The 27,856-nt window shown below is 44.1% G+C and overlaps 1 protein-coding gene across 2 annotated transcripts; it reads left to right on the top strand.

Moving 5' to 3' along the window:
• Window positions 1-124: 124 nt before the first annotated feature.
• VGLL3 (vestigial like family member 3) lies at window positions 125-27,489 on the top strand. Of its 2 annotated transcripts, none has more exons than XM_086883567.1 (4): window positions 125-379; window positions 9,320-9,575; window positions 14,757-15,245; window positions 21,913-27,489. In XM_086883567.1, exons 1-4 carry the CDS (start codon window positions 293-295, stop codon window positions 21,954-21,956), a joined length of 876 nt encoding a protein of 291 aa, XP_086739693.1. In that variant the 5' UTR covers window positions 125-292; the 3' UTR covers window positions 21,957-27,489. The 2 variants fall into 2 exon arrangements, with proteins under 2 accessions (XP_086739693.1, XP_086739694.1); XM_086883568.1 differs by having other exon boundaries at window positions 248-379; window positions 9,323-9,575.
• The last annotated feature ends 367 nt before the right edge of the window (window positions 27,490-27,856 follow it).

The following is a 27,856-nucleotide window of genomic DNA, read 5'->3' as shown; positions in this document are numbered from 1 at the left end:
AGGGCAGGGCAGGGCAGGGCAGGTGCTGCGCTCCCGCAGAGCGGGCGGGCGGGCGGGGCTGAGCGGTGCCGTCCCCGCCCCGCGGCGCTGCCGCCGCCGCCGCGGCCGCCGGGGCGCTCCGCTCAGCCCCGCCGCGCTATAAGTGCGGGCGCGGGGCGCGGCGGCCGCCGAAGATGCGCCGGCAGCCGGGGCCGAGCGGCGCCTGGCCGCGGCCGCCCCGCGCCGGGGAGCAGCGGCAGAAGGGGGGAGAAGAGGAAGGGGGAGACGGCGGTGGCGCGGGGCGGCCGCGGCCATGAGCTGCTCGGACGCGGCCATGCAGCAGCCCGCCCCGGCGGCGTGCGGGGCGCCCCGCTATGCGGCCGCGCCCGGCTGCGCGCAGGTGAGCCGCGGGGAGCGCAGGGCGAGGGGCCGCGGTGCCGAGGGCCGGGAGGCGCGGGGGCTTTTCGGGGAGCCTCCCCGCCTCGGCGGGAGCATGGCGCATCGCTGGGTGCCCTGGGCGGAGACCTCCGCCCCGGCCAGCCAGCGATGCGCTCCGCAGCCCCCGGCCTGATTTGGAGATGCGGGGAGCTGCTGAGGGTGCCCCGGAGCCACGGAGCCTGGTAAGAGCCTTCCTGACAAGAAGAAATGATTTTTTTTCCCCCAGATTCTTGCATCTGGCGGAATGTTGGCTCGCTCGGCTGGCGCGGGGCAGGAGGAAAAAGTTATTTCCTTGCTGCTGTCCCCCTTCTGCCGGCCGTGCTCGCCCCGAGCCCGCGGGAGCGCACACGGGCGGAACGGGACCGCGCCGCTCACCCCGGCGCTCCTGCAAGATCGTCTGCGGCGAGTTTCCAGCTGAATTTGGTGATCAGATGTATTTTTTTTTTTTTTTTTTTTTTTTTTTTTTAAGTGAATCAGGAAATTCTTATCGGGCTGACAGCATTTTTAGACTATGCAGTGCGTGGGTGAAGTGGGACTAATATTGACTTGGCCCTAATGTAGTCATCTGAGAATACATTTTTTGGTTGTTGCTGCATTCCATAAGGTTTTATCATTATTATCCATGAAGATTGTTTTCTCCGTACATGGGAAGTGACCCCTAGTATCAACTTGCCTGGGAGACACGAGTATGGGCTAAAACATTAAAATTCCTATCGTGTACTGCTGATTTTTTCCTTTATTGAGACAGAGAGCTCGCTTACAGTAACGATATCCCAGTGAACTCGTCCAGGTTGCTCATGTTGTTCACTCTGAACGCGAGCTCTGGAAAACTTGTGAGTTCTGTCTCTTGCAGAGTGCCTTTGCTGTTATTTCTTTGCTAATCTGGGTCACATCTAGCAGAAGCTTCTGTCTGTGCAGTGATTTTCTTGTGAAGTTTTTTATTTGGATATCTGGGTTTCCAGTTCATAGCCTGTGTGATCTGGGGGGAAAATTAATAAATAATCACTAACAGCCTGATTCTCTGACCGAGAGACCTAGAAGTAGAAAACTGCAATTGAAACTCTGCTGAGCTTTCTGACATTTAACTCTGGAAGTGGTTGTCTGTATTTTTCTTCCAGATCTGTAGAACGCTTAGTATGGGAGAAATCTATTAAATGACTGTGTCACGTGCAAGTGCTTTTTATTTTTAAGCATAAGTATAAAATTTCTTCCTCATCCAAAAGCAGGGCCATATATAAAATGTTCTAGGGGTGCCCTAATGAGCACTGAAGTTTCTTTCAAGTTTATTTTAAGGAAACTGATTTCTCGTGGGTTATGGTGTTTAACAAGTAAAGGTAGAAAAGCAAGGCAAGAAACGTAGATAGCTCTGATGAGCCAGTACAGCTCTTGAGGCTTGGCTGGCACTGTATATCACATTCCCACCTAAAAGCTTTCTAAACATGGCTATTCTACGTGTTATTGACAGTTTGATTTAATTCAGTTAATCCTGGTTGCCCTGGTTTTCCTGACACACTTGGAGCTGGAGGGTCTTCACAAGCTGTTTGGATGCCAGACTGAAAAGCCGAGCTGTCGTTGCTGAAGAAAGTGTTGCACCCTCTACTTCTAACAGCTGCTAACTTTAGAGTGGTTTATGTATTTTCTCAGAATCCAATGTTTTCTAAATTAAAAAAAAAAAAAAAAAAAGTAAATATAGAATGAACTCCTCATGCATCAAGATTTATTTGGGTAACGAGTGACATTTTGCAAGTGTCCGTTCCTTCTGAATTGTCCTGTCAGAGATGCTTAATCAACTGGTAGAGAATGTAACAAAAAAAGATGAAGAATCTGTTGCCAGGTTTTTGGTTCTTACACATGTGTTCAACATGTAAAACTCTCCTGCACTCTTTGTGAGGATGATGACCATTTTAAAGAATGTTCCTCTTTGCTGGAATTAAAGCCGTGGTTTAAAAATAACAGTGAGGGAAGATGAATTAGTGGGATATCTTAAAAATAAGTCTCCGCATTGGACATGATAAAATGGAGCTCACCCTTAAAATATCTGTGGACTCCACCAAGGCATTTTTCAGTGGTGTTGTACTATGCTGGTGTCTTTCAGTTTGTTTTCTGAGACAGAAAGCTCTTCCACGCTGTGCTGCTGCTGGTTTTCCTGCTCTTCTCAGGGCAAGGAGACACAGGCGTGTTACTCTTAACTAAAGCCTGCGTATCTCCACAGGTATTTGTAGCAAAGCCATCTCAAGTGTTTAATTGGTTATGCCAGCTTTGGAAATCAGTTCTGTGTGCTTTAAAGAGCCAAGCAGCTCTTTAGTTGTGGAGCTGCCATCGCAGGCTCAAGTTCTGGACCCTGGGATCTCTCTGCAGAGCGTGTCGCGTTTCTGTGGGTCAGGGGCAGTTCAAATGATTGCCTCCTTTTTTTTCTTCTTTTAATGGGAAGTTTCAGACTGCTTTTAAATGGTGGACTAGTGTGCACCTGGGTTGTGCAGAAGTGCTGTAGCTTTAGGGGGTGGTCCATCATGCCTTTTTAAAGTTTCCCCACACTAAAGTTATTCCCGTATTTCTGTGTCCGTATTTTTTTTCCTCCTTTAAAATCAGCACGGAGTTGATTTTTGCCATGCACAGAAAGGCAGAGTTTCTGGAAACGTAGCTTTCACTCGTCCTTAGCCAGGAAAGGACTTGCTGGCAAGTTAATTTAGATGAGATTTTATTTTTTCTTTTTTTTTTTTTTAAAGCTCTAAATGGACTGGAGCCTGAATTCCTCTTGAATGTTAATGGGAGTGGAGGCTTAGCACCTTAGATCTTTGAGATTGCTCAAGTCCAGGGTGCTTGCTGGAGGGAAGCAAGCGAAACATGGGTATATACATGCTCGTATGGTGCCAGAATGAGCTGATGAAAATGGGGTGTGGCCCTAATTTTACGGATAAATCGGGATTACCATACTCCATCACAAGAAGACGGAGCGAGTGCGTGCCGGTGTCAGGATACGAGCGTGTTTGAGTCTGGTGGGGAGCTGTGCAGGCGTGAGGGTGAAACCCTGCAGACTGGCAAAATGAAAATGCTCTTTGCTGTCCACTTTGCTGAAGGGCTGTGCAGATGCAGTAGCGAGCTTTGGCTTTCCTAGGGGTTGGGTGAGGGATGGGTGCAAGGGAATTCAGAGCGGCGTTGGAAACGCGTAAGTTACTGGAGCAGAATCCCGTTGTTTTCCCGGCACGTGGGGACGGCTCGTCACGTCACATCAGCCTGGGCACAGCAAGCTGCAGGGCTGAGGCTCAGGTAGGACTCACCCTGGCTCACTGGCACACCAGCTAAAGGCCTTAGGAATGGGAAGTTACAGTAAATGGTAGTTTTGGAATTTCTCCATGGTATGTAGAGGCAAGCCAACGTCTAAGCCAACACCGTCCTTGCTAAATCAAGTCTTGCATAAGGAGTTGTGATATGCTCAAGTCAGACTTTCTGCTGGCAGTGCTGTAGACTGACTTTGTCCAGATAAGGCCTTGTCTTCATTAGCAATTTAGGTCACTAGCTCGGTTCTTCATTCCAAACTGACAGATTTGCAGACAAGGACAGGTCACATTTGATGCTGTGTCAGCTGGCTGTTTCTAAACCTCAATTCACACACTGTAACTTGTTTTTTTGGTGAAATTCTGTGCATCATGTGCCCCCAGCTTTTGAGGATGGGCTTATTATTACTGCTTATGCTGCGTGGCAGTCTGCAGCGTCTGATGGTAGGTAACAGCAGAGCGTGGCTTCACATTCAATTTTTGCAGTTCACATTCTTTTTCAAGGCTCTTCCTTTGCTGTTTGCTCTGCTAACTTCTCTGGAAGCTATATAACCTGTATAACTCATCTCCTCTCAGATTTACAGGATGTAAAACCTGTGTCACATCTTGCCCTTGTGTGTGAAGTTTTGTTGGTTGATTTTTTTCGGTTCAATCATACGAGACATCACTGGTTTAAAAAGTTTGGCTCACTTTACTCTTTCATTCTGACTGGACCAAATTCTGTTTTATCTTTCCCTAGCTACATAAAATTAGACCTTTAAGGGTACATTTCTGTTTACATGTACAGCAAAAGGTGTGTAAATTCATTATTTTTTCCACCACGTCCCTCCATCAGCAGAGCATAGCAACACCTCCAGGTTCTACCTCTATAAATCCAGTGGCTCAGCTGAAAACAAGCGCTCACCTTGCTCATTTGTGTGGGTAGAAGCTACTGTTTCATGTTTTCAGGGCAGTGCCATAAATACATCTTTCAGGCCCAGCACTGAGTGCCCTGATTGCTTGGAACCGTCTTCTTCCTTGAATACTTTCTGTGTTATCAATAGGAGCCTGCTTGGCAGGCAGCTCCACAAATGGAGGACTGTCTGAGGATTTGCCTCGAGTTTGTTGCTGGAATTCCTTCTCAGAAGCTTATGTCAAATGACAGCCTTTTTCTCAGGATAGGGTCATATAGTGTTTCCTCAGCGTAGTTATTCTTTATTTTTGGTTCCTGTTCTTTTTCTAATGGAAAATCTGTAACAGGTGGCCACAGGCACACCAGACTTTGTTGCTTGGGAGCATAAAGGACCATATGCTGTATGGTGGCATGTATGGAGATAATAAATTGTAGGAAAAGGCAACCAGTTTATATGAAAAGTAAGAGCTGGCCTGAATTTTTGATTCAAACTTGGCTAAAGTAAAACCTTTTCTGTTATCTAAGTATGGTTTGTTTTTTTTTCTTTGTTTTGGTGTGATTTTTTTTGTTTATTTTTTGTTTTGTTTTTGCTGTTGTTGTTGTTTTGCTGGCTACTAACTGGTTTCTGCTGGCAGTGAATTTCTTTTCGATTTGCGAAGAGGAATGCTCTGACATTTTTACCAGACACTCTGGGTGAGACCCAGGACCCTTGAAGTCAGTTGGACTTTTGCCACAGGCTTTAATGTGGCCAACATTTCGCTGCATGAGAACTGTTTTGCCTGGTTCTGGGTAGGCTATGTCAGAAAACAGCAGGAATCTTCAAGGTGAGGGTTTTGTGCGAGATTTTGGACTAAATGTTTTCTTGGTGTAAAAGTGCTCAGGAAGACAGGATAATGATTGTTCAGAATAAACTTTATTCTTAATATTCCCATAGCAGTAGTGATACGGTATTGATCTTCAGTTTCCTTTTGTTGTATGATTTGAAGGGTTTAAATTTTCTTGGAATTACCTGTTTGTGAATGTATGAAATAAAAATAATATAATATTGGTTGAAGCTTGTCATGGGGTAGCTAAAACCACGACAAAGCTGAATTCAGCCTGGGCTGTACAGCTCTACTCACCCAGAGATTGTGAAACCATTTCAACCATGAACTAGGGTCTGTTATCTAAAGGATATAGACATCGAATTTCCCTGTTTTCTACTTAAATTCTGTATTCTGAATTTAAATTCTGTATTCTGTGTCTTGGCCAAGAGAAGATTTTAGGTGTTGCTTCTGTTTTTCAGAAGCTGCTTAATATCAGTCTTTAGTGTAAGGAAGGGAAAGCTGTATTTAATGAATATATTAAATGAATATATTAAAATATATTTAATGAATATATTCAAGTACTGAACACTGACAAGAGATAACACCGTGTTTGGTCAGAACATACTCTTTACAAAATAATTACAGATGCAGTTGGCTGTTTAAATATGTACCAGAACTGTTCAAATGAAAAAGTACAAGTGAAACTGGACTAGCTGAGATTAGTTGCCATAAACCTACCCAGTGTTTGTGGGGGTTTTTTGGTTTTGTTCCCTCACACCCCATGATTGTGGGACAAATTCATTTAGCAGCTGATGATCTTGCATAGTTTTCCACTCATGCAACTGCAGTCAAAAATACTGTGAGAAGGTTACTGTTAAGGTCAGAACAAAAATTAGGGAATTTTTGTGCAAACAGGGTATTTTAGGTGAGTTGGGAGAAAAAAACCCCTCACCTTATCAAAGGATGTATATGCATTGCATACAAGGAAAACTTGAGTCACTTTCTCTCACTGTAGTGTCTGATTTAAAGAGTTTTGTAATTACAGGCTGATAATATCTTCCTGAAATGCAAATTAATTAGATCTGTGTCTGATTACGGGCTTGCTGTTTCGAAAAACCTTTTAATTTAGAACTCTTATCCTTTGCAAATAACTCACTGCAAACCACAACTTTGCACTTAAATAACTTCAATCCACACACAGGGCCTTGTTCTTGTCCATCAATCCTATTATCTGGGTTTTTTACATTAAAAAAAAGGTCAGATTTGGTGATTTCGAAAGGAGCAAATGCTCAGAGCATCTTGTAATGACTGCCCGTGGACTGGAGGGGAGGGAAGAGAGTTGAAATGGAAAAAGAATTAGATTCTTAAGCTGTGGAAGGGGGAACATTCCTGCGCAGAGAAGCGACTCTGGAGATAAGTTTTAATTTCCTGAGCTCCAGTCCCTGTATAGGAACATTGAAAGACTTCCTTCCTGATCACCAAGTCAAGCCAGGGGCTGTATTAGCGCTGTGTGTCTGTCTGTAATTGCGTGCTCGTGTCTGCATTTGCATAACTGCAGCATCACTGCAAGCACCTGCAGGGATGGGAGGCAGCTTTTACCCTGTGCTGCCTCTGTTCAAGGTGTTTAGACCTGTTTAGATTTCTGTAGGGGATCTCTTTCATGCTTTGTCTCTAGGTAAAAAACAAAGCCCAGCCAAAACCAAAAATGAGAAAAGCACCCTCCCCAGCCCCTTGCCCTGTGACTGTTTCTGTCTTTCTGAAGTCTCAGGGGTCTGTGATTACTCAGGCAAAACCATGAAGCTAGCATTGAGTGATGTCCTAGGAAGCATTTATTAGTATTTTTATTTACTAGTATTTTTAGTAGCAAATATTAGGAGAACTTCCCTGAGACGTTTGTTTGTTTACAGAAGGCACTAAGCACTTCCAAAAACAGTGCAGGTTACCCCAAATCCCGCATTTTGCAAAAATATCTTTACAGCCTCAGACTGTTTCATTTTAGCAATTCTAGTTTCTAGTAAAACTGCTTTATTTTGCCATTTCTGTATTTTTGTTTGTTTATTAGTGAATCCCAGTGGTGCTCCCATAAGTCTAAGCAATATTGTGCTAAACTGAGCCACAAGTTATAACAAGGTATAACTTGCTTTGTGCAGCACAGATTTACTGGAATTCCAGGCCTTTGCCTGGATATCCCCAGCTGAAACAAAATTACATACGTCCCTCACTGCATTTTGTGCAACAGCATCTGAATTAATGGTATCACTGAGCTGTTTTACATTTATCAGCTTACCCACTGGAATGTCAGATACGTTGCTTAAGTTGCTGTGAGCCTTAAGTAGAATTGGTTTTAATTCCACTTGCCAATAGCTCTTCCTTGCAGTTATTTTTTTAAAATAACCGTTCATAATTACGACTTTGCCCCGGAGCATTTATTTTGTACTGCAGTGAGAGAAATTTGTATCGGATTGTGTGAATTTAGAAAGCACCGAATTTAAATATAGTGATGGTACACAAGGTCAGAAAACGACTTTTGATTATTTTAAAATCGTACAAGCATATTTATTGTAAAAATGAAACTTTATAGACTGTGTAGTTGTTTAACTTTTTCTCTAGAACTACTTTGGAAAAAGGGTAAAAAAAGCCATAAACTTAAAGAGATTCTGATGGTGCTAGAGTATTGCCAAGCAAACCATTAAAGATAAGTCAAACTGTAATTCTGTAGGAATGCTATGAAATACTTCTGCATATGGACTGTAGTTGTTTTTGGGTTCCTGAAAGTGCTTGTGTGTAAAGTCAGCTGTGGAAATGGCTGGCTAGCTAAAAGCTAGGATTCCTGCAGCTTGACTGTTGTGGGGAGAGGTTTTTTTTTTTTCTGTGAAAACAGTTGTAAAGTGGAACATCTGAAAAATATGTTCCATGCAAAATGGATCTTCACACACATTTATTTTGACATTTAGGTTTGATTTGAGAGAGAGAGAGGGAAGATTCTGAAATAGCCATTCACAGATGGCTTGTGAGGGTTTTACTTTTTTGTATGCTTCTCTGTGTTTTTGGTTTGGGGTGGATTTTTCTGCATGTGTTTGTGGACTTGTTAATCCCCCTCTTCCCCCAGATCACATGTTTAATTTTTTATGACTTAAATTTTTTTACCTTATTTTCCAAAAGCTGGTGTTAAAAAAAAGAAAAAAATGGAAAAGGAAAAGAAACCCTTCCCACCACAACCTCAAAACAGCAACAAACCACCCCAAACCAACCAAAAAACTAAGCTCTCAAACCCCTGACCAAGTCCCAGTCATGACCCCATGGTATAACTTCTGTGATAAATATTCTGTCGTCAGTGAGTGAAAACTTATGCATTTTGTGGAGTTGCATAATAGAGTAGAAAATTTTCCAGGAAGCAGGAAACTCTCCCACCTTCACAGCTTCAGCAGTAAGTGTGGGGAATCCAGAGGGCCCTGAAAGCTCAGTTGGAGGAGTGTGCCCGGAGAAACCTGGTGCTTGCCCAGCTGGATGTGTGAAGTGCAGATGCTGTGTATCTGGCCACCCTTCCACAGAGCTGGGCTTGACCTCTGTAGCCTTTATTGATGGAATATTCTCTCCAGGTGGGAATCAGGAGGGAGCTGTTAGAGCCTGTCTGCTTTCTTTTGAAAGTATGGAGTGAAAGCTGGTGTTGATAAATTGTGGTTGTGAAACATGCCTGAGAAGCAGGTCCATCTGTGTGAGAGGAATGGAGACTCTTAAGTGGGCACTGGAATTCTCTTCTTTGTGAAATGCCAGTGTGAAGTATCCTGGAAGTCCAAATTTAATAACAAAGTGAATATTACATTATTCAGTGTAGTCAGCTATTTTTTTTTGTTAAGGAAACCATGTGTTGAGCTTCCACTGAGTGCCATCACTGATACATCTCTTGTTTGTTTTGTTTCTAATCCCAGAAGAAGTTAGCTGTGTACAACAAGATGCAGGAGTCTCTGGAAGTGACCCTTCCCAGCAAGCAGGAGGAGGATGAGAAAGACCAGCCTGCCGAGATGGAGTACCTGAACTCTCGCTGTGTCCTGTTCACTTACTTCCAGGGAGACATTGGTTCAGTGGTGGATGAACACTTCTCGAGAGCTTTGAGCCAAGCCAGTAGCTTCAATTCAGAGACTGCCCTTTCCAAGAGCAAGGCAGGGCTGAATCCTCTGTGGAGAGGTAAGAGGGGGCAGGAGCTCGCTCTCCGTGGCGTGGCTGACTCGGGCTGCATTGCAGTAACACACATTGCATTGCAGCTGAAATTCCACTTCTCTGTGGAAGTGGAAAAATCCCCCTAGAATCTCCAAGGACTGAGGAGCTTCTTGGGTTGAGTGATCTGAGGTGTTAAAGGGGGAGAGAGCAGCCAAAGGCATGGAAGGAGCAGGGGTCTCCCGCTCCTGCCATATCCTGTCTCTGCCAGGGGCTGGGTGGGAGGGGGCAGACCTCAACGTGGCTTCACAAACGTCTGCTGCGAGGTTGGAGGCTTTTTTTTATTAGCTCCAAGTGTGAAACTTGGCCTGAGAGGCCAGAGCAAAGCTGTTTGGGGTGCTGGCCTTGGACGTGAAGGAAACCTATGCAGCCTTCTCAGTGACTTTGCCAGGTGATCAGGATTTGTCCACGGCTGCTTTCCAGGCAGGGAGGAGCCAGCACAGGATGGAATAGGCTGGGGAGCAAGCCCTGGCTCCTGTGGCTGCAGCCATGTGCTGTTTTCCATTGCAGCTTTGCTTGTGGGAGAGGTACAGACGATGTTACGGCTTGCTGAGTGTAAAATGGGCATGACATTGCCCTGCCTCCATGCAGGGAGAAGAAATGTGGTAGGTTCTGCAAGCCATTTCCTCACTCTCCTAACACTTACCCCTTGTTATGCCTATATACCTTTCATGCATTGGTGTGACAAAGAGCAGATCTTTGCCAGAGACACTCGGTAGCCCTTACAGACAAGACTTCCAAATTGGAAAAAGCGTGGCAGTAAGATGCTTTTTCCATTTTGCTGGATGTGGCAGTCTGGGTGTTTTTTAAGATCCCCACAGCTGCATTGTTTCTGATCACATCCTTATGTGGACTGGCAGAGGGGTGCAACCTAAGCATGATGAGCAGTGGCCTTACACTGGGCTGGTGAGAGAGGTGCTGGTGGGATCTGAGCAGGAGCAGTGGTGTTCCCAATCAGCAGTGTGGAGGCATTGATGAAAGCCACAGATACTAAAGAGAGATGGGATATTTGAAAAGCAACTGTGAAGAGAAAAATAGCACAGAAGGACTTGCTTTCCAGAAGGATGATGACAAATCCGAGGAAGTTTAAGCAAAGGTCAGCACAAGTGGCTGGGGAGCTAGAGGAATTTATGGCTTGAGCTGGGACCATTAACATTAATGGGAAATTTTCTGTTGACTCGACTGAGAGCAGGATTGAACCTATTCTTACTAAAAAGGAGACTGGAGCGTTTATAAATGGCCCAGACAGGCTATAAATGTTTTAGCAATGGGATCAAGGCGGTCCCCAGAGAGACCCCATGCCCACAGCAAGCCCTCTTCAGCGAGCTTGGGGATGTTCCGTGGGTGGGGTCGTGTGTCTTCCCTTTGGCCTCAGACGTACCCTGTTGTTTTTCCCTGTCCCTCCTCTGTGGTTTCACAGCCGTCCCCAGAGGGCTCTGCAGGGGACATGGGTGGCCTGGTGTGAGGGTTCTCCAGCCACGCTGCCTCCTGACCCCGTGTGCCCCCTGCCCTCAGTGGGGAATGGAGGTTGGTGTGTCCTGAACGTCTTCTAGGAATAAAGTAAGGAGATCCACCCTGTGCCGTCCCTGCACCTGCTGAGGAGGTGTGGAAATCCCTGGAGAGGCTTGGGGAGCTGAGGGCATGTGCTGCTCCAGAGGAAAGAAGCTGACATGAGCTTTATCAGGCCCAAATGGGTTTCTGAGATATTCCTGTTTGAATACAATGGGGAAGGACCAACGCTGACATCTTGGTCTTGTGGTTTATGCACAGTATCAAAGATGCTTGGCTACAGCACATGAATGTGAGTTTGTATCCCATTACCTAAAGAAGTTAAAGCATGATTAACTTGAAGTTCTTCCATAAATAACCCTGGGTAGTCAGAATTGCTGTCAATTACTTAGTTACTTGGAGATACTTTAGGAAGAAAAAAAGCTTTTTGCAATAGCTGTTTTGGGAGGAACTGGTTCCAATGTAAAGTGTGTGAGCATGAACTGGCTCCCCAGCTCACTTCATTTTCTCCTTTATCGGAGAGATTAGCAATGTTTTTGACTTTTTTTAATTTTTTTTTTCATTATTTGCTTCCTTTTTTTTTTATAAGGTGTTCTGATGAAAACACAAACTCTGATTTTGTCATTAAGGTGATATTGCAGGGGATTTTTTTAGTTTGTTTTGAGGAGGAAGTTTACTTACATATAAAAATTAGAACTTACTGTTCTGAAAAAACCCTGTTTTCATCATTTTTCTGTTGAAACTACTGATCAAGTTAGGCTAAAATTATTTTGAAGCTGATTTTTTTTATAAAATAGAATTACCTACAACAGGCTTGAGTAATGTGAATATTCAATTTTATGGGTAGCTGCCTGAAATCTTTTGCAGGTGCTGATGATACCTGGACACTAATATTACTTTAATGGTATTTTTATCAACATGTTTTTTCCTTGATGAAAGCGTTGGGTTGTTTTTCTAGCTTACTTTTCTTCCCTCTTGCCTTAAGTGAGAGCTGATGTTGTAGTACAGAAAGATCCATGCATTATCTCCTTCCCAGCGTGTGCACTTCTGGTGTGTTTTCAGTGTGTGTTGTGAACACTTGGGTTGGCCACCATGGCATTTGCACCAGCCACAACTCCGTGGTCTCTGGGATGTTGCCTTGTCCCTGCCTCCCTGTACTTAGGGTAGGAAATTGTGGTAACTGTAGCATCTTTATTGGCAGACAGTTTTTGTTAAAAAAAACTCCTGGCCTCCTGAAAGGCCATGGAAGCACAGAGGTATTTTTTTTTAATTATTATTATTTTTATTTTTTTTTCTTTCCCAAGGGCAGTGTAGAAGTGGCTGTTTCTCCCTGTTCCACAGAGGCCAGATATCCCTGAGTGCTTGGGGTGGGTGGAATTCTCCTGCATGTTTGTATAACCTGGATGGAACCTGCATGTCCAGTGACAGGACTGACCTTTCCAGCGAGGGTGGTGTCACGGGCTGGCCCCTGACAGTGTCAGGCAGCAGCGATGGCTTTGTGAAACCTGCACAGGTTTGAAAAACGGAGATGGCCAAAGGTTTTCCGTGGCCTAGACCTCCTGCATGACTGGCAAAGCCAAGCTGTTATGCAATCTGGGATGAATTCAGGCTGGCAGATTGAGTGGTTTAAAGTGCTCTCTCCTGTTACTGAAGCTGTCCTGCGGATACTTTGTGGTTTTTCTGTGCCTTTTTGAAGTGCAGCGCTTTGGATTTAGGGCTTTTCCGTGCAGATAACAGCCAGATAGTTTTCAAAAACTCAATTACAGAGGTTAATTTTCCAGAATACTGGCAGAGCATTGTCAAGCTGTGCTCCTCTGTTAAGTAGTGTGAAAAACAACAGACTGGACATGAAGTTTGGCTTTTTTTTTATTTTCGTGTCAGCCCTGCTGCCAACAGCACAAGCCATACACGTTCTCCACCTTAGTGTAATCCCTTATTACAAGGAATGGTTTACAAACAAGGAATAATACCAATTTTGGGGGAGTGCTGAGGCTTCTGTAATATGCTTGAAGCTCTCTCCAGTCTTCAAGCATGAATTGCAATAGAAATCCATTGCTAAGAACTACCCAAGCTTTTGAAGAAAACCATGTTGGGAAGCATTTGCCAGATAAGTTTGCAGCCTCTGAAGCATTTTGGCACAAAGCATCCACAACGTTTGTCCATGGTATGTTTGCAAAGTTTGCTTCCAATATCGGAAGTTAATCAGACTCAATAAACTGCCTAAATCAAAGCCAATTGATGTATGGAAAAATTTCTGTGATTTTAATGCATTTTAAAACAGAGCCACAAGCATGACACAGTCAGAAAATACTTTCAAGTTTTTTTGCTTCAAAAATATTTTTGTATAAGCAAAGTTCAGAGGCAGGAGTGTTTGAAGAATCTGTTCATTCTCCATGGTGTCTTCACCCAAGTCTCATTCCAGCTGCTTATTAAACAAAGCAAAACAAAAGGTGATTTAAAGAAAAAAAAAAGCACTTTTACAAAAGTTATGAGGAACAGAGGATTCCTGGCCTCATCAAATATTAAACTTCCCTGGCTTTATTTCTCCATAGGCTATTTTTATGACCGTTCTTTCATCAGAGGTGAAGTTCTGTATTTTTATGTTTCCATCTTTGACCAAAAAAAAATGCTGTTGGAGCTGAGACATATTGCATGAAGCAGTACTTTCTAGCATGAGCTGGCAAGAGGTTTGTGAGAATGGAGAAGCCAAGACTTTGCTACACATCAAAAACACTAACTGCTCCTTCAAAAGAGGAATTTTTAGAATGTGATTTCATAATGTAGAGGTATTGGAATCCATTTAAATGTGAGCTGAGCCCTAGCTGAAAGAAGCAGCTTTTAGTTCTGACAAAAACCTTGTTGAGCTACATAGATGGTTCTTGCTTGTATGATCCTGTTGGGTAGAGGGCATCATAATTTATTCTATAAAGGACTTGCATAAGCTGTGTTAGATACAACCTTTATCCCATCAAAGCATGCAATTAGTTTGAGAAAATCAGGGATTCTTCTAGCCAAATGTTTCCTGTTCTGCAGTGTGAGCTGGTTCTCTTTCCTCAGAAGCATTTGCAACCTTTCTGACTGATGTGCTCTAGTCTGGGCAGGAGTTAGCCTCTCCTCACAATTTCTGTACCAAGATCCTCAGAGGGCTCTGACTCTACAGCCTGAAGAAGAAAAATCTTCTTGGGGTGGGGGGAAATCTAATGTATATAAAATCCTGATGGGAGGGAATGAAGATGGGGGAGCCAGGCTCCCTTTGGCAATGCTCGCTGACAGAGCAGGAGGCAATAGGCAGAGAGATTAGAAAACAGGAAATTCCATCTGAACACAAGAAAACTTTTTGTTTTGTTGAGTTTTTTAGGTCGGTTGTTGTTTTGGGGGATTTTTTGGAGAGGCTGTGGAGTCTGGAGCTCACATAAAATCTGACTGGACATGGTCCTGGACATCTGCTCCAGGTGACCCCTCTGGAGCAGGGAAATTGGAGTAGACAATCCTCCTGCCTCAAATGTGCTGTGATTCCCTACTTACTGAGGAAGCTTGATTTCAGGGTTACAAACTTCAGAGAGTGGCAAATCGTCGCGGGGTTTTCGTCACGAAACGCGTGGTTCAGCTTCGCTCATACTTCGCTTTTTCCCTCCCCACCAGAAAGCTCAGCAATTTCAAGCCAAAGGAGCGGATTCCCAACCTCGTTTTGGACCAGCTCTTACCAGCCTCCTCCTCCTCCTCCCTGCTTGAGCGGAGTGCACCCCGATTTCCCCGTCACCGCACCAGGCACCTTCCCGGCAGCAGACGCCAGCGGCTGGCCGGGACACGGCCTCCACCAGAGCGCCGGCCCGGCCGCCCCCGCCGCCTCCGAGCCCTGGCACTACCCCTTAGCGTCTCAGGTGAGCCCCTCGTACGCACACATGCACGAGGTGTACGTGCACCACCCCCATGTGCACCCCCAGCACCCCGGGCAGCCCCGGGACCCCCGCTACGGCTCGCTGCTGGTGCCCTCGCTGCGTGCGGCCCGGATCCCCGGCCCGCAGCAAGGCGGCAAGGCCGACCCCGCCGCGGGCAGCGGCGCTACCTCAGCCTGGGCCGGAGCCTTCCACGGAACGGTGGACATCGTGCCGACTTTTGGCTTTGATACAGGTGAGATGCTTTCATTTGGGGTTTTTTGGAAGTTTTTTTAGGTTTTATTTTTATTTTTGGGGGGGTTTTGGGGTTTTTTGTGTGTTTTTTTGGTTTTTTTTTTTTGTTTGTTTTTTGGGGTTTATTTTGGGTTTTTTTGGGCTTTCTTTGATTTTTTGGGGGTTTTTTTTGGTGTGTTTTTGGTTTTTTCTGGGTTTTTTTGAGGTTTTTGGTTTTTTTTAATTCTTTGGGTGTTTTTGGGGGGGCTATCTTTGTTTTTTTTTGTGTTTTTTTGGTGTGTTTTTGGTTTTTTTCTGTTTGTTGTTTTGGGGTTTTTGTGGGTTTTGTGTTTTTTGGGTTTTTTCGGGGTTTTTTTGTTTTGTTTTTCTTTGTTTTTTTGTTCTGGGGTTTTTTTGGAGGTCTTTGGGTTTTCTTGGGGTTTCTTTGGTGTTTTTTTTATTTTGGGGGTTTTTTGGAGGATTTTTTTGGGGGTTTTTTGAGGTTTTTTAGGGTTTTTTTTTGTTTTATTATTTTTGTTTGTTTTTTTGGGGTGTTTGTTTGGGGTTTTTTTTGGTTGCTTGTTTTCTGTGACTTATTTGAGCAGAGATGTGAACTCCCTGCAGCATCCAAATGTGGGAATCCCTCCTGTAATTGCTGTCAGGGCAGCTCTCCCTGCCTTTATCTGCCTTGGTCCCATCAAGACAGATGAGTTGTGACATGATCTGTGTTGTTTCTTTTTGTTTAAGTCTTGTGGGAAAATATTAATTATGCAATTATGCTTCCATGGGGAAGTTCTCAGCTTGTTCAGCTCGTTCATATGTGCATCCACCAATATACAGCTCCAATAAACTAATAACTTGGAGTACATGAGGACTGCATCTTGAGGTGGAGCAGCTCAGCATTTCCTTCCTGTGTAGCATCCAGATAGCACATGGAGAATAGAGGTGCTGATTGAGCTGTGCTTGCCATCAAACTAAACATCTTTCTGTAGGGTTTAGGCAGAGGTGTGTGGATTAAATCCACTTCACTGCAGGGTCTGAACTGCAGACCATGAACTCCATCTGTGTCTGTGAGCTTTGAGTGGCAGTCTTGTCTCTGTATCAGAAGCAGTCTGGCAGCCTTCAGGATCTGAAGTTTCTTGACAGTTCCCAGTGCATCCATCCTGGAGCTCATAGGCCCCACTGAGGGCTCCTTTTTCAGTCTGATATTTATCTCACCAGCAGCAATCCTTGAAGATTAGTACTTTGTAAAGACAGTGTGTTACCTGTTTAAGAAAACACTGGCTTTGTATCTTTGCTCCCTTTTCCTTAAAGTAACTATTTTTCTCCCTTTCTGATAGCTCTCTCTGACTGGTTCAATGCGTGGTGGAAGCACTTCTTTGCCTTCCTAAGTGAGCAGGGGAATAAAGAGCGGGTGAGGGAAGAAAGGCTGTTTCTTAAAGATTAAATACTCTGAACCTATTAGAAAGCTCTGTCTGTTCCCTTTAAAGCAACTGGGAATCAGTAATCTCCTCTAAATACTATGCCACTTGCTGTCTTGATGTCAATAACACTAAGAGAAAGCTTATCAGGATTCTTAACACTGGACAATTTATATATATAAATAACATTTCCAGCTAAACCAGCAATACAAGAATAATTATATTTTACACTTCTGGGTACAAAATGATAAACTGACTGGGATCTTGAGATTTTCCTGTGTGACAAGCTCCATAAGGGGAGTGAGCTGCTTTGTCTGAGGCAGGAGCAGACTGTGACTGCCCCTGGTGTAAGGGACAAGCCCTCCTGGACCCAGCCCCAGCAGTCCACCTGCAGGGCCTTGTATTTGGGTAACCTTTTGGGGATGGAACAGAGAACTGTGTGAGGAATTGTTAGTCAGGGGAAACTACTGCCTGGCTCAGGTACAAGTCCAGCCTAGACTGTGAGTTGTTTTTCTCTTTAAGAGCAAGTACTTAAAAAAAGGACTGGGTAATAGCACTGCCCTAGAGAACAAACACAGCTTTGGCTTGGTGCTGCCTGCTCCTTATGAAAATCCCTGTGGAGGGGTACAGTTGGGTGCTAATTTTGTCAGGATCCTTGCATGTTTTTTGGTTGCTCAGCGTGGGAGGCAGTGGAAAAGATCTGAACTGTTAACTTCTGACCCATGCTTGATTTGTGTGGGTTTTAGTCTAAGAGTTCCTGTGGGGAAGAAGAAAGAGGGGAAATGTGTGACTGGTTTGAAGAAACAGAAAATCTCAGCAGACCAGTGTCTCTCTAGTTTGAGACTATTCAAAAGAGTCACATACTGAAACACAACAGCAGTGCCCTGTTAGGCAGCCCCAGTTTTTGAAACAGGGGTGCAGGCAATAAAGCACAGCAAGAACACAGAAACCTGTGACATTACAATTATTTTCTCTCTTCCCCTGCACACTCATCTCACATGTGCTTTCCAAGGTGGGAAGGGCAGGGAAGGCTGAGCTCCCTGTTAGCCTTTCCTGCAGCTTGTGCAGTTGAGACAAATGCTTTGGTTACAGGCACTCCAGGCCTGGAGAGAAGAGGGAGCTGAATTGCCTCAGGGTTTTGTGTGCACATCCCAGGGAAGGTGTGGGGAGAGGAGGGGGCTGCTCAAGTACCACGTGGAGTCACATCCAGCACTTGCTTCATGGGCAGTCCCAGGGAAAGCAGGTTATACTGGACAAATCTCCACATCACACAGCATTTCATTACATTTAACTCTAGTGTCAAACAGCTGTCTCAGCAGAGAGGCTACAGACTCAAGGGCCTGGAAAAACTGAGCTGGCTTTTAGTGACATAAAGTGCTTTCTCCAGAGTAGGGTAAGGCCATAGTGACAAGAATGTCAGTTCTGGAAGTGTTTGCTGATATATCCCTGGAGAAAATAACCTGTGGAGCTGTCAATATATCAGATTTCATGAAATTCAGGTGGTTTTTATGTTAAAAAAGTTCATTTGGTCTATACCTGGACGCTGCCTTTTGGAATCCTTGACTTACAAACTGATTCCCCCTTTTCTTACCATGGGTCACATTTCTTGTGCTACTGTCACATGGAATTACAGGAACATTTGCAAAATTCCTCACGCTGAATTATGTGGAATGACGGTGTTGGGATCAGGGCAGGCTGGCTGTAATCTTACCCTCTTCCAGCTACATTATTGAATCCCTGCCATGCCAAACCAAATAATCCATCTCAGGAATGGATGATGCTGAATCACTTCACAGGTTGGGAGGAGGTTCCCACTGCATGCACGGTGCAGTTTGGGAATTTGTGTTTCTTGGAGTGTGGGACCTCAGCACCGTGCCCTTTGCAGAGCTGACAAACTATTGATCTCTCTTGCACATCTGTTTGGATTTACATGGTCCTGTTCTAGGGGATGAAGAAGGATTTAGCTACCTGATTGCCATTAAATGTGGCTTAATCCTCACGTTGTAGACTGCAAATTAACCCTTTTAGACGCTTCTGTATCGGTACAAGTGGGATTAGGTAAAATGCTGGTCTGCATCAAGAGCTATTTAAAGCTGCTAAGTTTTGTCTGCTGGTGTGTAGTGTCCTTCCAAAAGCTACAGTGCTTAATAGAGGAGTACATTTCATGTCAACCATTGATACAAACACATTGGAATAAGCACAGATTGTTTGGATTTAGGCCTCAGTTCCTTGCCCTGCTGGTGCCAAGCAAAGCGAGGTCAGGCTGTCCCCAGCGTGGCCTGCAGCTCAGCTGTAACCCAGTGTCAGCACTGCTTACACTGAGGATGCACAAGCCACATCCAGCACTTAAAATCATGGGATGGGAAGGCAAATTTCTGTCTTGCAGTGTTGCTGGTGGTTACAGCCATCAGTGCTTCCCTTGGGATCAGGGAGGGAGGTGCCCTGCACACCAGGCCCTTCAGGTGAGCAGTGGGATCCAGCTGTGCTGGCAGCCCCTGGGGAGGAGAGCAGAGCAGCTTGCCTTGCTGCTGCAGAGCCTGGGAAGATATCCTGTCCTGCTGACAGACAGATGTGCTGGAGGAGGCTTCCTGCAGCCCCAGCACACTAAAAGCAAAGCAGGACTTTGGCATGAGTGACGGCTGTAGATCTGTTAAAACTGAGGTGCACATTCTTTATCCTGAGGTGAATAGCTTCAAATTTAGGGTTAACCAACTAAGAATTAACCAACATCCTTCAGTCCTGGTTTACTGTGGAAAATCCCCTTTTGGAAATGCCTGTGTGTCAGTGTGATACATTGAGTTTGGAGCTTGAGGGGCCAATCTGATCCTTTCTGTATGTTTGTTCACACACCCCCCACAAATTTGCCACAAAAGCCCCCCCACAGAACCTGCATAACGTTTGTGTGGCACTGAGCTCTAATATTGGTGTCCCAGGGAAGGGGAATTTTGCTGGAGTGGCAGTGCTGGGTCATACAGTGCAAGTGAGGATTTCCTTGCTAAAAGGAAAGCACTGCAGCACTTGCACTGCACGTGGAAGCTCTGGATGAGTAGCAGGCCTTGGATTCTGTATTAGGACTGCAGATGGCCTTGCCATGAAGGAGATAGGAATATAATGAGGAAAAGGCATGGAAAATGTTCCATGTTCAGTTCTGTAAATAGGACAACTTTGGTTTTTTGAATTGTTTTCTCTTGCTGATTAGAGTCCGTAGTTCTCCTTGTTACAATTATTTGTGTCTTGCAAAAGACACCTGCCTAGGAAGGTGCCTGTTCAGCTAGTTATTCCCTGCTGTCAGGTGGAAGAGCTCTTAAACATGTGTGTGTGTGTCATATTTTTTAAGCTGCCAGGAGCAATATAACCTGTTTCTCTTCTTACAGGTTTCCATTGCTTCTGGTGTCCTTTAGTGCTCTGCTGGTGAACTTAAATGACTCCTTTATGCTCTGAAAGGCTTCTGCTGTCTGACTCCCTTTTTTTTGGGGGTGGGGGGGGTGGGGGTTATCCTTGTTTAAAAAAATTGCAAGCAGCAGAGGAAAAATAGCCCCAAATTGTCATCACTGACTTTGAGGGAGCTTTGAAGGGATCTCACAGCAGTTCATTATGACTGTCTGTGTATGATGCTGTCAGGGAAACAAATAGCTCTTAAGCAACAAGGAGACATCTTCATTGAGTAAAGAGCCTCTGAATGTGTTTTTATAGGCATGCTCTAGCTGAGGGATATCCCAGTTTTTCCATCCTGAAGAAACAGGTAGAAGTGCATGTGAAATGGAGCAGAAAGCACTAAACAAGGTTTGCTACACCACACCCATGGGTTCTGTTTTCCCTGTCTCTTCACTGCTGGACACATAAGTGTTTTCACCCTGCTTGGGAATTCTCACATGGACAGAGCCATATGCTCTCATCTTTTATGTGAGTGCTAATTGCTTTGCAGCTCAGCTCTGAAATGCTGATCATCATTAAATATTTAACTGTTCATAACCTTAAAGCAAGGAGATAGTTGTCAGATCTGAATCCTCTATGCCTGTTAGGCTTTTTGAAAACTTACGGGTCTTCCTTCGTATTCACTGTGTGATTGGATTTGGAAATGAGATCCATGCCTAGCACATGGATATGTCAATTTTCACAGGTTGAACATCAAATGAACACGGAGCTCTGGTGGTTACACCATCACTGAGGTCTGGAGTTGCACCTATTTACATCAGTGGTGAAAGTAACCCTGAATTCTTAACAAGTCAGATGCCTTGGTAGATTGTATAGCAGGAATGATGATTTGTAGTGGGAAATGTACCTTCATTTCATGAAATGTGATTTACTTGCCTCAAAACTTCAAAGGACACGTTTTTAAATCATTGAGACTTGAGTGCCTTACTAGCTCTGCAAATATGTGCCTTCATCTCTGTCCTTTACTTTCCCTATAAATGAGCAAGAAATACATTCTTTGGGAAATTTAATCTGCCCCTGCCCTTCTATTGTCTGGATTTGAGGTTTATGCCCCGTTAGGTGTGAATCTAGAGATTGGATCCCTCTGAAGTGGAGAAATCCCAGATTAAAATGCAGGTTCCAAGTCTGTAATGCTAAAGCCACAACATCGCACCACATTTATTAGATAGTCCTCACTTTTTTACAAAGGAAAATATTAGAGGAACTCATAACAAATGCAAGCTGAAAACCATTAATTTTTCCCATGTGGAAGCACTAGTCGTTCTTGGCTGAAAATCTTGCACTCTGTAGGTGAAATGGTTTGGGGTTTTTTTGCCTGCTGCAGGAACGTTTTCCCTCTCTCCTCTGCGAGGTGAAATGCCACAGAAACTGTGAAATCCTGAGGTGTCCCAGGCATGTTCTAGAGGAGATGGTGTCTGTGGCTGGACCCTGTCTGGAAATACTACTTGCTGCATACTGGGTGATTGATGCAGAGTTTATGGAGGGTTTTTTCACTCCATGTCATGCTCCACATTAGCTCAAACCAAGGAAGAACATACAGGAACTTTATCACCATTTCTGAAACACTTGAACCAGAATCAAACTTCAATATGGTTTAATTTTACCCCTCATAAACCAAAAAGTTTGGAGCAGTAACCCTATTGCTAACAAGTCCTTTAAACTGTTGTGGGGTGTTTTTTTTTCTTCTTTTTTTTTTAATATTTATTTATTCAATCAAAACTTGTTTATCTTTACTTCAGTTGCTTGTGGAGGGGGAAGAAAAAACATCGAATTTATTAACTCAACAAATGTTTATTAATACTAATTATTTTCCTCTTCTCTTTTGAAATGTAGGTCTACAGCATCAGGACAAGAGCAAGGAAACTGCTTGGTTCTGAGGTGCAGAGAAATTAAGAACAGCTAGAGCTGGAGTTGGCAGAGCAGGGCGGGTGACACAGCAGTGGTTGACTCCTTCTGCATGGAGCAAAGGACACACATGAAGATGAAGAGCCAACTATTCTGGTTTTGCTATTGAGCCTTTTATTTGTAAGGCCATTTATGGGTCCCACAGTGTTGGAAACAAAACCAGAAACCTAACTTTTCTTTCTTTCCTCATCTGAGCCTGCTGCAGCTGGGCAACCTAACTCCTTTCTGCTCCTTTAACAGTGTTTCGTTTTGTTCAGCTTGATATTTTTATGAACAGTCTCAATAGTCAGGAAAAAAAGACTCTCCCTTGACTACAGTGCGCCTTCTTTCAGGAATACAGTATTTTGTAGCTCTTTGTGCATCTATTTTTGTAGAAATACAGAAAGTTTGGGTAAGGATTGATGGGCTATTTTAGGATGACATATTTTTTTAAAAAAAATTGTAAAATTGTTAAGTTCTGTTTAAAGAACTTGCTCTCAGAGAAGCACTGGCAAAAATGTATAAAATGCTATTTTTAGATGTCTGTGATGTATTTGTGCATTTTGGGTTTTTTTGTTTGTTACCTCAAATGTCTATCTTTCCTTTCTTTTTAAAGAGCTAAACTCCTTTGTTTCCACATTACTAGATTCTGATGTTTTTTGTCCTTTTGTTCTAGCTTAAGCAAGTATAATTCGCACCTGAAGTTTCAGCCAAATATTTTTTCCTGGTGTTAGGTTGTAGTAAAAGTGGTCTTGTTTTTCTTGCTTCTGAAGGTGGCTTTGTGCTGTGCTGATTGTCAGAAGCTCACAAACACCTTTAGCATAGAGCAAAGCTTGAGGTTACAGCAACTGCATTCCCAACCCATCCCTTCTTTCAAAATGGACCAAACACTCTTAAATCAGACACTAATATGGGCCTCATCTATGATCCACTGAGGCTGTTGAACACAGTTCCCTGTGGGTTATGTTGCAGGCCCTCATAAATATCAGTACCATCCTACAGGCAGGACTTTCAGCTAAGCCATTTCAAGGTGGTAACTTACAACATCAAAATTCAGGGAAAAAAAAACCAAACATCCAGGTTTGTGTAAAAAGGTGTGTCTCGTGGAAACAAAAGGTTTTCCACCAGCCTGCTGTGTGTGCTGAGCAGCTCAAGGGAAGCACTACACTTGTCTCCAGGATGTGTTTGCCTAGCCGGGGCTGTGCCGCGGGACCGCAGCTGCGGTCCCTGAGCAGCCGCAGGTGCTGAGCCTGCACGCCGAGGCCTGGCCAGGGAAAGGCAGCCTGGCCACGTGGAACCACAGCCCTCTGCTTGGGAAACCCCCCTGGCCTGGGCCTTGGCTCTGACTTGTGTAATAAAGGCTTTGGTTGGAGCCAAGGTGAGCGTGGACAAATCCTGGGTAAGGGCCGCGGGGTCACAGTGGGCTGGAGCTGGGTCAGTCTCCATGCCCAGCCCTTGGGGACTCCAGCCAGTGTCAGCATGAGCTTAGATGGGATTGAGGGGAGCCCAGGATCAGGGCTGCTCGGTCCTGGCTGTTGCTTGGAGATGTTCCCTTTCTGCTCTGTGCACCCAGGGTCCCTCTGTAATATTTTCCAAGGCTCTCACAAAGCATTATATTTCTATCACCACTGCTCTCAGACATCCCTGTTTGAAAGACACACCATCTGAGTGGAAAAACCAAGATATAAACACATGGCTGAGATAAGAAAGAGTTCAATTTTAAGGCACTGAGCATTGTAAATGTAATTTGGTCAGGTGGAGACCACATGGATCTGTGTGTGAAAGGGGCGGGGGGGTGTTGGGAAGTGCATGCCACTCCGAGGTTCCCTGCACTGCTGCTTCCCTCCAGGCTTTTTGAACTTGATCCTATGAGGTGTTGAGCATTCTTCCTTGTCAAGGGAGAGGGCTTGACATGCTGGCACTGGAGGCATTAGGATTATATCACAGTTTGGCAAGACACTTAAGTTTCTACCTTGCTGATTTGGAGTTTGAGACAGCGTATAAATGCTGAATGGACTATGCTTAAATATTGCTTTAAAGTAGTAAGGTTGTAGTCTCTGTGTTGGGATGATGAATTAAATGTGGTGGGGTTTTTTTCCTCATCTTTGTAGTCCATCAGTATTTCTTTCTCTCAATAAATTATGCTCTCATGACAGTTCTCTATATTATTGCTGCTCTGGTGGAGCTAGCTCCTCAATTTGTCAATAAATTCATAATGCAGTAGAAAAACTGTATGGGAGGGAATGGAGTACCAGCTGCCACAGTTCACTTTCTTACCAAGACAGTGTAGTTCAAGAAATATCTCAAGGAAAAGAATTCTGACTTAGGAATGTTGACAGTATTAGAAATACTGTGAGGAAAAAAAAAAAATCTAAGTGTTTGTTTTATATTTTTTGTTTGTTTGTGGGTTTTTTTTTTTTTTTTTGTTCTTTTTCCCTGGACATGGCAAAGGTTGAAATGAAAGAGACAGTGTGTCCTCTTTGAACTTCAGGGATGGAGAGTTTGGGTGGCAGGGCTAGCAAAAGAATTTTGGGCAGCATTTCTTTTTGAGGTGTGTTTGACTTCCTGAAATAGTTTAAAGCCCAGCAAAAGCAGTCTGCTCACTGCCTTCCCCTTCACAAGCTCATACTATGAGGGAACCTCCTCTGGTTCCCTATAGATGTCAAAGGAAAAGCAGGACAGGAACGAAACAGGCCCACAGTTTGCACTGGAATTTCTTTCTGGATTGTATCACTGAGTTGTTGGTTAGTGGGGATGAAGAAGTGGGGAAGCTGCTGGCTCTTCCACCTCCAGGACTACTGTTCTGCACCCAGTTTCCGCTGCTGAACCTGGGACTGAGCTGGCAGAACCTCTGCAAACTCTGGGTGACAAGTGCCAATAAAAACCTGCTGTTGTCTGTAGCCATTGATGCTCAAGTCCCTCAACTTTGAAAGCGAAATAAATTCTTCTTCCCCCCTCAGTCACTAATTGTCCCTTGTGCTACCGAGTGAGAAAGGAAAAGCCTAAGTGCGTAGCAGTAGCCCTACTTCTGTGTTCTACAACTTGAGGGATGGAAAAGGGGAAAAAAACAACCCCACCCTTCCCTGTGACAAACTTTTAAGTTAAATTCAGCAGATTTCCTTCTCTCCCCCTTTCCCATACACGCACACTTACACACACGCACAGAAGTGCTTATGAGAAGCAGATGCTGCCATGGTTTTGCTCTTGGAAGAGGAGGGGAGCCTGCAGTGGTGGGGAATGGATGGCAGCGAGAAGGAGCAGAAAGGTTGAGACTGCTCGTGTTTCTGCAGATAGGGGAAAATAAAAAAGGCCCTTGAAATCAGGTCACAGATAAGTTGTGTCTTAATGCGTTACTGAAGGAGTTGTTTCATTCTTTTTATGTGTGGTGTGTTCTGATGCTGTCCCAAGAAAATGGATGATTCATTTTGAGAGGGCTTATAAAACATGTTGTACTCCGTCACTGTTTCTGGGAGAACATAGGGAAATGATTGTTTTATTTCAAGAAACTCAAAATACTGACCTCCTTAAAGTGTTCCAGGATTTTATTTTATTCCTGTTACTGTTGAGAAATCTTCAATCAATTTTTATGTCTTCATTTGAAGACTGGGAGAGTTCAAGTTGTCTACCAGTTTTTGAGAGGCAGATGCCAGTTTTTTCCAATAGCCCATTTCCATCCCAAGAAGAAGATGGAATAGTGCAGCCGCTGACTGCCCTGGAGATCGGATTTCTGGAATTTCTGGAGAGATGAATAATTGGCAGTAGTAAAATGGACTCTGTTCTGATTCCTTCCCTCACCAGACACACAAGTTCAGGTGGTCCTCAGTGAATGGCATTTTGTCTCAATCACCCACACTTCCATCAAAAGACTTCTGAGAACAGATCTCTCATCACAGCGTTCAGAGAGGGAGGGGAATGTCACATTTCCCCAACCTGCCCTTAGGATTTCCTTGACTCACCCAGCCTTTCTGCTTCCAGGCTGTTACACATGTCTTGCTGTCCCACTCCCACAATTCTTCAATGTGTATGGATATATTTCTCTACAAATGTATTTGTACACATTCACATGTAGCTGTGCCTGGTTCCATTCTCGTGCCTCAAATGCATGTCCTTTGGAAATGAAGTGAATGACTTCATCAAATCCCATCTGAGATGGAAAATGTAGGCATTTTATTGCATTCTCTGTTAACTCAGGAGTGGTTTTTTTTCCCTACTTGTAAAAAAAAAATGAACACAACAAAAACACATTAAAAAACCCCTTTCAAATCACCTGATTTGTATCTGTAAAGATGATCATGAAATCAGCGGTTATGTAGAGAGGTGCAATATATTGCCTTTCAGCAGACAAGCCTATAATATGGTTAATTAATTTCAGGTACAAGCTTTTGCTCCATATCAATGGGCCAGCAACACATATATTTCCTTATAAACAACTTAGAAATATATATATTTTTCAAGTGGAATTCTTGGTTTTTGTATGTCAGCCTTTGAGCTTCTAAAGGGTATTTGGATGATAAGTATTGTTTGTGTGTGGGTTTTTAAAAAAAGATGATGCATGTTGTTTGGAACTAAAATCTCATGTAAAGCGGGAAAGTATTTAAAAATAAATACTGCTTTTACATATTAGCCCTATGGGCACAATCTGAGAGTTGTGGTGCAGGAAGATGCCCCTTTAAAAAGTAAGGTTCAAAATGCAGGAGGGGCAGGAGTGGCCCTAGAAAGGTTGAGCTGGTGGGACTGAGAGCAGAGATGATCCTCTCCAGAACTGTATGCCCATGGTTGGGCAGCCACTGCTCAATACACTGAATTTAGGCTGTGTTAGCAGGTTTATATTTATGGGGCGAACTGGTTGCTGAGGGGAGCTGTAGATGTCCTTGGAAAGCCGTGCTTTAGCTGCCCTTGGTCTGCTCAGTGCCCCTGACCCTCTCCCAGTCCTTGCTCTGCAGTCTCCATGCCACCACAGTGGGACCCCTGGAAGCTGGGCTGGAGTTCCCTGGGAAAATGCACCACTTTTATGTTTTCAGCTCCCAATAAAGAAAGTTTAGGGATGGGGAGGGGGTCATTAAAAACACTCCAGTTATTTCATGCACCTGCTCAAAGGCTCGAGCCTCCAACATAAATCAGCTTTGTGGCCTTGGAAACCTTCAGTGGCATTGGGATGGTTGGGACCAGCCTTGAATTGCAGTCCAGTGGGGGCTGGTCCAGCCTTGGTCCTGGTGAGCTGAGGCTCAGGTATTTGGTACCTATAGACAACCAGTGTTTATAGGAGTTTGAGGTTTACAGTAATGGAGTGAAATATCTGCAGAACTGTGCTGCACTTTGCCTGCTCGCTCTTTGTAGCTGTTGCTTAAAACCATCAGTCAAATCAGGGTCTCTCTCTTCCCCCCACCTGTTTTCCCACCTTGCTTCCCTCAAAACTCCATTGAAATGTTTGCCCCTCTGATCAAAACTGATGGGGGGGTTGGGGGTGGGGGCTTTGTATAAAGAAAAGTGTCACTGTTTATTACTGAATAAATAATTTAATGTGAATTTTATTGTTATATTTTTTATGTAGCATTTTCAGTTTGGTCTGTATTTTTCAACAATTAGCTAATTCCTTCTTTTTATTCTTATGCAACTGAAGAGCTCATAAATCTCTTTGTAAATTTCTGTATCCTGAGTTTCTATTCTTTGCATGAGATGAATTTTTAGAGCCAAGGATTTATCTTCTGTTGAAAATGTTGTAAAACAAGTGTTCTAAACTGGCTCTGTACTAAAATTAAACAGATTGAAAGCCTTGCATTGAAGGGGATTCAAGCAGAGATCTCGTGAAGGCACAGGCTTGCCTTCTCAGACACTGTCAAGTGCTTATGCTACAATGTCCTCTTTTATTCTTAACATCTTTTTTTTAAAAAAA

The sequence above is a fragment of the Cyanistes caeruleus genome, chromosome 3 (assembly GCF_971803275.1).
Source record: "Cyanistes caeruleus chromosome 3, bCyaCae1.hap1.1, whole genome shotgun sequence".
Taxonomy (NCBI): Eukaryota; Metazoa; Chordata; class Aves; order Passeriformes; family Paridae; genus Cyanistes; species Cyanistes caeruleus.
Note: the sequence above shows the minus strand (reverse complement) of the source record. Positions and strands in the feature narration are given on the sequence as shown.